Genomic DNA, 9910 nt, shown 5'->3' on the forward strand with positions numbered 1-9910 from the left:
ATATATATACATACATATATATAAAGTTATTTGTGTATGTATACACACAATACAAAACAGTTTTAAGGGTTTACAAGGGTACAAAGGTTTACAAAATGTAAGTAAATTGTGTAAATTCACAGGTGTAATCCAAAATGTCAATAGGAAATTTCCTCTTCTCATGTCTGAATTACTTGTGGATACATTCTTTCACAAGGTTTAACAATAAAATAGTCTCTTCTATTTTTTTCTCTATTATTTTTTGTGACATTTTTCTGTTACAGATTCAGACATGAACACAATGAATGAGCCAGCAAGAATTGGGGTAATGGGCTAAAATCAATCTTTTTTTCCCTTCCTTTTTTTAAGCTGTTCATAATTTTTACTTAATTATAGCAACCTGTTTAAAGTGTTTATCTCGTCTTATAACTGGTCAGACTATTAATCACAATCAGAGTAAGACCAGATAAGTAACAAAAATTAAAAACACTTTTGTATAAAGTGAATTTAGGTATCACAACATGATATGACAAACAGATTAGTATTATTTTTGCAATGTGCTATAGATAAAACTGTTTGAATATTTTTTAAAAAGTGCTCATAATGACAGAAGAGGGAGCTCTGGAATTAGATAATTGGTTAGATAATTGAGCTCAGCAAGTTATAGTCAATGGATATGAATTATTTATACAAGACTTTGTGTTTGTGCCTGAAACGGATTTTATTACACATTTCAAATTACTATTAAAGGGATAGTTCACCCAAAAATGAAAATTTGATGTTTATCTGCTTACCCCCAGGGCATCCAAGATGTAAGTGACTTTGTTTCTTCAGTAGAACACAAACGGACATTTTTAACTCCAGCCGTTGCAGTCTATCAGTCATATAATGCATGGCAATGGTAACAAAATCTATGAGAGTAAAAAAAACATGCACAGACAAATCCAAATTAAACCCTGCGGCTCGTGACGACACATTGATGTTCTAAGACACGAAACGATCGGTTTGTGCGAGAAACCGAACAGTATTTATATCATATTTTACCTCTAATACACCACTATGTCCAACTGCTGTGCGTGAGGTGTGTACGCGCTCTGGCGTAGCTTACGCAAGCGCCGGAAGTGATCTCTCGCGCGTATACGTCACTCATTGTTTACACAGTGCACAGTCATTGTAGGTACGACGGCTAATGAAAATGGTACTTACTTGCGCTTATCCGGATTGTTCAAACTGACTTAAAACTAAAAGATTACGCACGTATTCTCAACTTCTGAGCCTGCTCGCCTGAAGTTATGGTTGATTACTCTTCGGCTGGATATCAACACACCCATTCACGTAAACTACGTTACGTTTTTGTGTCTTAGGACATCAATGTGTCGTCACGAGCCACAGAGTTTAATTTGGATTTGTCTGTGCATGTTTCTTTTACTCTCATAGATTTTGTTACCATTGCCATGCATTATACGACTGATAGACTGCAACGGCGTTGTGCTCTACTGAAGAAACAAAGTAACCTACATCGTGGATGCCCTGGGGGTAAGAAGATAAAGATCAAATTTTCATTTTTGGCTGAACTATCCCTTTAAGAAAAGCTGTATTTTTTTCAATAATTAAATTTTTGTAATTGTAATATTTTTTTTCTTGCACAAACACACACAGTGCCTATATTATTTTGCATATTGACATATTACAGTATTGGATATAATACTTAACGATATTTAACTGTACTTTAGTCAAACCTGAAACCTTTGACAGCCATGCAGCCACAGAAAATGAATGTTTCCGAATGAAAAACAATCAAGAATTGTAATTTGTTGTATATTTGTGTGTTTGTGTACCTGGAACTGCACAGTCTCCTGCATCGCTCCTAGATGAACAGGGATATGAGGAGCATTAGACACCAAACCTCCATCAGGACCAAACACAGCACAGGAGAAATCCAGTCGTTCCTTTATATTTGTGGAGATGGAGGTTCTCTGCAGCACACGACCCATTTGCTCTGTGTTTGAGGAACCACAAAGCTTCTTTAGATACCTGAGAAGCAAAATGACCTAAGTAGTATTGTTTTCTGTAAAACTAATCAAAATGAAGTCAGTTCATGATTAAGATAACAACAAATATCTGCCAATGTTTGTTAAATTTTTCAAGATCTTATTTTACATAAAGACAAAATACTGAGGAAGATACTAAAGTTTTGCAATGCATGCAACTTAATGACATTACTTTATGAATTTAAGTTTTTCTGCTTGGGTTTGACATCTTTTAAGGCCTTAATTTGTGGAAGGGCGAATTAAGACTTTTTAGGACCTTTTTAAGAGCCACAGAAACCCTGATTATCCATTCCACACACTCATTATTGTCAATTATTTTTTTTTTCCTGTCCCATCAGACCTGCAATGCTCATGAAGCGATGGGAGAAGATGGACAACTGGATGGCGTTGAGTTCAGTTCCTAACACACACTGTGTTCCCGTGCTGACATCAATACACACGTCACCATCCTCTGTCAGATGAGCCACACACGCCGGCTCCACGAGAATTGTGCTGACAAACACCACCAAAGGAGACATATTAATTAAAAAAAGAAATCATAATATCAAAATGATCATATGATGAGAACAGAAACAATGAGAACATTTCTAAACCATTTATATCCACCATCAATTTGAAAATCCTAGAATGAAATTTGAAGATCTTTTCACTCTTGAAGAGGGCCAAAAACTAGCATAACAAAGAAGGTGAAAAATACAGTTCTGTGCAAAAGTCTTTGGCACATTAGTTTATTTACCAAAATAAAATTGTTTTAAGACTGTTATTGTCACATATTCCCCGTTCTGTGTTTTGTTTTCATTTATATTGAAATGTTGGTCTTTCATTTCCTTTTTTAGTTTTGTAGTTACAGTAGGTTATAGTTTCTTTATTGATTAGTTCCTTCAGTGTCTCCAGTTTGCACTGAACTCTGCAGGATTGTTTTTTCCTACTAAATCCATAAGAACTGTGACAACATCTCCAAAATGCCTAGAGAAAATCACCACTAATGACTATGTATAATGTAGTATTTAGAAACTTTCAGGAAATCACTCACCTGTTCTTATCAATAATGATGGCTGGTCCCTGGATACTGTGATCAGAGGAAAGATCCTCCCACAGATACACACTGGTGTCCAGATAACGGTCCTCAAAGTAACACTGGGTCATCTGGGTCCAAAAAAAAAAAAAAAGCAAAATTTCCTTGGTTTAATTAAATTTTATTAAAAAAATCAAACACGTGTAAAGCGACTGTTAAGGTGACACCGGCATGAGGTGTCTGCCCAGGATGCCCAACCATTTACTCATACTCGCATAGTTTTCCTTTAAATTAAAATATATTTGTCCTAAATCATTGTTAACGTACATAACGGACAGGCTGGAAGAATGTGCATTTTTCAGTAAAATGTTTGTCTTTCTGTGGCTTGAATAAAGTCTATATGCTTCATATAGAGAGCTATAATAATATACATCTCAGTTGTTGTTTTTTTTTGCGTAGTTTTTTCAAACTCCAAACTTCAAATTTATTAACGCCACTTTTTCTCATTCTTGAAGTGAATTTTTGCCTGTTTAATGATTAGATTCACCATTTTGGACTGCCACCTTGAACTAGAGGTCTGCAAACCCGACTAGATTTCTTGCAATGCGGGATTAAATTTCCTAATAAAACATGGTAGCGGTCTGTAACTCAGGTGTAATTTGAATGGGAGCGGGCGTTCTATCAATATCCTGTTCCCAACGTCCTTTCAGAACAGCATATCTAAGCTTTACTTGTTCTTATCGAGACGTTAAATCTACATCGGGACATCTTCTCAGGGATGTTAAATTGTTCGATTAAAAAGTGATTTAATTTCTCAATGGCTACTAGCCAACAGTGTTGTGCATATTTTGCTTATAATTTTAAATGACAGATGTCGTATTTATTTATTTTTTTCTCTGCGAATTATTTTTTCTACTGTGTTGACAGAAAATGTTAAACAAATTTTGTAGACTATTTTGACAAGACGAATAAAAACGAATAAAAATAACTAATAGGCTACAATGTTTGTACAACCTAGAGGGAGTAGGACTAAAAAAAAACAGTCCCGTGCAGACCTCTACCTTAAACTGAACGTGACGCGTCTGTTGTGTGATACCTTTGAGTTTCCTAGCCGTGACATGTCATGGCACTTCTCCTCCATTGTGTGAGCAGCTATAGTGTATCCCTACTTACCAACACTAACTGTGCTTTAAAGAGCTACACAGGTCAAACTCCATCATAGCCAATAACAGTAAAGTCAAGGCATTGTCTTTGAGTAATGCCTTGACTTCCCAAAATCTGCAAGTATATAATTAGGTTTGCATTAGTTTAAATACCTTAATAGGTCTTGGAGATTTCTGCCCTGCTTTGGGCTGCACTTTTGACCTAATTCCAGACTTTCCAGAACCGCGTACACGGATATCATCCACCATGATAGGCCGACCAGTGATGGTGAAGCCAAACTCTTTCAGATATCTAATGTAGAAAGAGAAGGACTGAGAGACAGAAGAGGAAACAACAAGCCATTTTGACCATTCACAGTGGAAATAGCAGTACCGTTTAGTGAAGGCTGTTCTGAAGTCTCCAGACATGCAGGAGTGGGCATTACTGGGGTGACCTGTGGCTGTGATCATGAGTGCGCAATCTGTGCCCTCATACCGCAGGTGCAGGAAAACTTCTATATTGATCTGAGAACTATACAGACACAATCACAATATTAAGTTACTGCCTTTATAATCATTTGTTTTTGTTCAAAGGTAATGACACAATAGATAAGCAAAAAGAGATGCTTTGAAATGTGGCTGCATCCTTGAGAGTGACCTGCTAAAGCCTCGTTTGTGCAGTATTTGATCGCAGCGTTGAGACAGTTGCTCTATCCTGCGGTCCAGCTCAGAGTACGAGCCTGCTTCATACTTTAGAGAACACGGTTCCTGAACCTCCTCCACCACATCAGCCAGAGCCAAACCATATGCTGACAGCACTCCACTGTATCTGAAAGGATAAAAAAAAATAAAAATAAAAAAAAGAGTATTGCATTGTAAAGTCACCAAATCAGTTCAGAAACATAAACACTTTTTTACAATGTTCTTATTCTAAACAGCTCATAAACACTTCCCAATGCAACCATGAGGCATTTCATTTTTAAATGCATTATGAACTAAAAGCAGCCGTCACTGGGGTACAAGTACATGTGAGGAGAACATGTTGTAAATACAGTATTTTGATATCAGATTACAGAGGTGTAAAGTATTGGAGTAAATGTAATTAGTTACTGTACTTGAGTATCTTTTTGGATACTTTGTAGTTGTACTGAGTATCAAAGATATTAGCAACTTTTACTCTTTACTCCACTACATTTGAAATGAGTGTTGTAGTGATGTCCGGTTCGTGAACGAATCGTTCGATTTAACCGGTTCTTCTTAGTGAACCGGTTGAACCAGTTCACCAAATCGGACTGAATCGTTTGAAACGGTTCGCGTCTCCAGTAAGCATTAATCCACAAATTACTTAAGTTATTCACTTTTTTTACGTGGCTGACACTCCCTCTGAGTTGAAATAAACCAATATCCCGGAGTAATTCATTTACTCTAGCAGTACACTGACTGAACTGCTGTGAAGAGAGAACTGAAGATGAACACGAGCAGAGCAGCATGTGTGCAGCGAGCCAGATAACGAACGTACACACCCACTGCTGGAGCAGTTCTCGTTCTCGAGTCAAGAACTGGTTGCATCAGTTTTCGGATCACCGGTACACTCAACCGAGAACCGTTTCTTTCGAACACGTCCGATTTGAGAACCGATGAGCTGATGATACTGCGCATGCGTGTAATTTTTCAAGAGGACGAAAAGCATGTTAGCCAGGTTTTAGAAAATAAACGTGATTGCTCTCCTCACAAATCAACTCTTTGATTTGTGAAAATTTTTGTTTCATGCTCTCTGTGCCTTGCCCTGGACTGTCTCCCGTGGTGTTTGAAGTCAGTTTGTAGTCCGTTTGTTCATTGGTTCCCCTTGATTAGTCTCCCCACCCAGGTGTGTCTTATCTTGTTAAGCTTGTTAGCCCCCTGTGTGTATATATAGCCCTAGTTTTTCTTTAGTTCCCTGTGAGTTGTTGAATGTAATGGTTGTCTGTTTGCCAGCAATTCTGTTCTTTGTTCCCTTTGGTTTTTGCCTTATTGTTTGTTCTAGTTTTTCCATGAAATACCAGCACATAGATCCTTGCCTCTGCCTGTTTTCCGCAGCTTCTCCACAACGTTACAGTTTATCACTGGCATGTCTCTTTGACTAGTGCATCTTTGAGCCTATATTTAGTATAAGTAAAATACTTAAGTACTGATAAAAACAGATACTCTAAGACTTTTACTCAAGTTGTTTTGGAATTGGTGACTTGTAACGCGTAGTGGAGTAATTTTCACTGTAAGGTATCTGTACTTTTACTCAAGTATGGCTTTTAGGTACTCTTTACACCTCTGTCAGATTAAAACTTCTCTGACCACAGTTGCACAGTTCTTAATTGTCTTAAGTTATAGTGCCCACATCATCAAAAACTGATGAGATTTTCCGTGTGCCACAAGATATGGCCCATAATGACTGATCAGCCTATATCTGAAAAATATCGAAATGATTTGAAAAATTAAAAACCTTTTTACAACTTTTTGTCATGAGAGTCAGATAATTCATACGAGTCAGATGACCTAGGATGATTAAAAAAAAAAAAAGGTTCACCAAGTAAGTTTCCACAAAATTTGGTAGACAGCATTATGCAGACAATTTAAGTTTGATGACCAGCCATTCACAAATTAATTTATCGCCTACTGAATTTTGTTGATTTTTTTTTTTGTTGCTCTGTCCAACTGCCAATATTAGTATATGTAAAACCTCCCACCACAGACTATTAATTAACTTTCACCTTCCTTAATCAAAAAGTTGCCTAGATATGACAGGTTTTCAGTTGAATTTCAGAATTTTTTCTTCAATACTCAGGACGTCCTGTTGCCTGTGCATCAAGTTTTATTACTTTTGGACATTATTTCTGAATAATAATTTCTGAACAATTTATCATCGTGGGCCTCACCTAAAAAATGTAATAAGAGTTTACCATAAATTCGATTCAGATAATAATTGTTTTACACGGGGATGTATAATTCCTGCATTTACTCCATTTTATTGTCGTCCAAATCAGGAATGTGAATTATCTATTGTTTTTTGCTCATGTGGTAATTTAATTCCCATCCATATGGTAATAATATCCCCACAACTTACATTACATCTCATCAGTCCGTGCATTCCCTGGGAATTGAACCCCCCAGGGGTTATTTGAGCTGCAGGAAAGTTCTAATTAGTTTTCTCTCACACCAGGATTGTCTTTTCCAGTGAGTGCAGAGTAAGTGGTAAACATGTTAAGGAAAACCTGTATTCCAGAACATATTAAACAGTGAGGAAATAGTTGTCACTCATACTCTATTTTGTCCTCAGTCTGTTTAAAGGCAAGTAATGCCTGACATTTTTGATGCTTGATTTGTTTGAACAGAATAAAACACATTGATAACGCACATGCATAAACATACAGACATACTTGTGTATGAAGACAGTCTTCATGCCTAAGGCTCTTGCAATGGCACAGGCATGTTGACCACCAGCTCCTCCAAAACATGCCAGCACATGCTCAGATGTATCATGGCCTTTAGCCTGTTAAGAGAGAGACGTTATTCAACAAGTCAAATCTGATTTGATGTTGGCGTGAACGTACTTCACACACAGGTCCATTTCTGATGATGTTCTGGTGATCCATAATGTTAAATGTAATCTACTAAGATCAGTGCATCTGCATGCAAGCCTCACACCACCAAGTACAATGTCAAGCATCAAATAGAGTGGTGTAAAGCATGCTTCCACTGGACTGGACAGAGGAAAAGAGTTATGAGGAGTGATGAATTATGCTTCTCTGTTTGGCAGTCTACTGGGTGAGTCTGTTTTTGGCAAATACCAGGAAAACGTTACTTATCTGACTGCATTGTGCCAACTGTAAAGTTGGGTGAAGGAGGGATAATGGTATAGAGCTGTTTTTAAAAAAAAAGTAGTTTGGATAGGCCCCTTACATCCAGTGAACAGAAAACTTAATGCTTCATCATACCAAGACATATTGGACAATGCTTCCAAATTTGTGGGAACAAAAAAAAGTTTTAAAAATGGGGAAAGCCATTTTCTATTCCAGCACGACTGTGCCCCAGTGTGCAAAGCAATGTTCATAAAGACATGGTTGGATGAGTTTGGTGTGGAAGAACTTGACTGGCCCACACAGAGCCCTATATTTAGAATGCAATGTCCCTGTTGGTGTAATGGTCAGGTATAACGCAACAATTATCCCAAACAAACCACGCACACAGTGAAGGTGCACAGCAAAGGCATTCCTTAATCCACTTGAATCAAAGCTGTTGAATGAATCTTAATTTTGGAAAGAATTTAAGGAAGTTTTGTAAGGCATTATTTCATGATTGGAAATAAAGCATGCAAACAACTTTGTCAGTTAAATACCTTAAGTTCAGTGTTTTCTGAACTGTTTACTGAAAATGACTAAATAGGGTGCTGTACCTGTGTAAGTGCTCTGATTGGCCGGCACATGGCCTCATTAGCCACATTGATGAAGCCCATGGCAACATCTTCTACACTCATTTCTGAATGGTGCCCTCCTGCAGCACTACTCAATAATTGGTTAGTTGAGAGGTATTGATTAATTTCTTTTGTGAGAGTGCGGAAATGCTTCATGGTTTCCTCAGTTGAGAGAGGCTCATTTTCTCCAGGGCCAAAGATTGTTGGGAAGAAAGTAGGCAGCAGGCGGCCGAGGGCTAGATTAGCATCAGTGACAGTCAGAGGACCACCTGAACCAGGGGAGAAGAGAGAAACACAATAAACATGTGCAATAGAGTTTTTGTAGCTTTCAGTTCAGTCTTTATGACACGATAACCTCAAGACATTTTCATTTGGAGAAACATGGCAGAAGTATGTAAGGCAGAAGCTGTCACCGCAGATTTTAAATGTATGAAGACAAGGAAGCCAGGTCCTTCCTAGATCACCTGCATTCAGTGCCATTTAGCTTGTGTTTTTCTGTCAGCAGGGAATTCACATGAGATGATAGCTATACTGACAGAGAACATCAGTCAGAGACATGGCAGAAGAGATTAATGAGATTCGCAAGTCTCTATTTATTAGATGTTAAATGTAGTGTTGGATGTGGGTAGCATTTCTGTTTTTACAGTACATATCGTTTTAAACCATTATACAGTTCATACAAACACCCCAATAAACTCAATAAGATGAGACTATAGACATCTTGCCCTTTTTCAGTTATAGAATTTGTAGCGTCTGGACCAATCAGACACACCATTTTTCATTTGATTTAACAAATCAATTATTCATTAGATTAACAAACATTCACAGACCCCTCACCCAATAAACATACTGGGTGCCAGGATGTCTGCAACGACACCAGGCCCCCCCTGGTCCCCATGGCAACCACGACACCTTTGCTAGACCAGATACATTTACGACCTAATGCCATGTTGAGAATTTCCCCTCGCACTACATTTTCCATAGGAAATCCACAGTGCACAGTAAAAATGGACTCTTCTCTAATTAATTAATAGGAAAACCTTTCTTTGAATGAACACACAAATCCTTCAGGTCATTGTGTATGTTGTCTTTGAGATTTTATACTATTTTATGCAGGCTTATGATGGAACCACTCGTTCCTGTCATCTTACCTATATGTAATCCTACCATGTTTAGTATCTATGAATTAGTCTTCTGAGGTCATAAAAATCTCAAAACTCCCACTTGGGATTCCGGCCTTTCTCATTGGACAAGCCCATCTTGAGAGGCTTGAGAGGCG

General features: G+C 37.7%; 1 protein-coding gene across 1 annotated transcript in view; it reads right to left on the reverse strand.

The window, feature by feature from the left end:
- Positions 1-9910, reverse strand: part of LOC107716462 (5-oxoprolinase-like) — a 49500-nt gene that overhangs the window by 15241 nt on the left and 24349 nt on the right. Inside the window, exons 10-17 of the mRNA XM_016522922.1 lie at positions 8614-8900; positions 7598-7710; positions 4846-5016; positions 4582-4719; positions 4362-4500; positions 3064-3176; positions 2371-2522; positions 1818-1978 (exon numbers count right to left, since the gene is read on the reverse strand). Of these exons, the coding sequence (XP_016378408.1) occupies positions 1818-1978; positions 2371-2522; positions 3064-3176; positions 4362-4500; positions 4582-4719; positions 4846-5016; positions 7598-7710; positions 8614-8900 (1274 nt within the window). The remainder of the gene's footprint in view (positions 1-1817; positions 1979-2370; positions 2523-3063; positions 3177-4361; positions 4501-4581; positions 4720-4845; positions 5017-7597; positions 7711-8613; positions 8901-9910) is intronic.

Source organism: Sinocyclocheilus rhinocerous, unplaced genomic scaffold, assembly GCF_001515625.1.
Source record: "Sinocyclocheilus rhinocerous isolate Xijiao unplaced genomic scaffold, SAMN03320098_v1.1 scaffold419, whole genome shotgun sequence".
In the NCBI taxonomy this organism is placed as follows: domain Eukaryota; kingdom Metazoa; phylum Chordata; class Actinopteri; order Cypriniformes; family Cyprinidae; genus Sinocyclocheilus; species Sinocyclocheilus rhinocerous.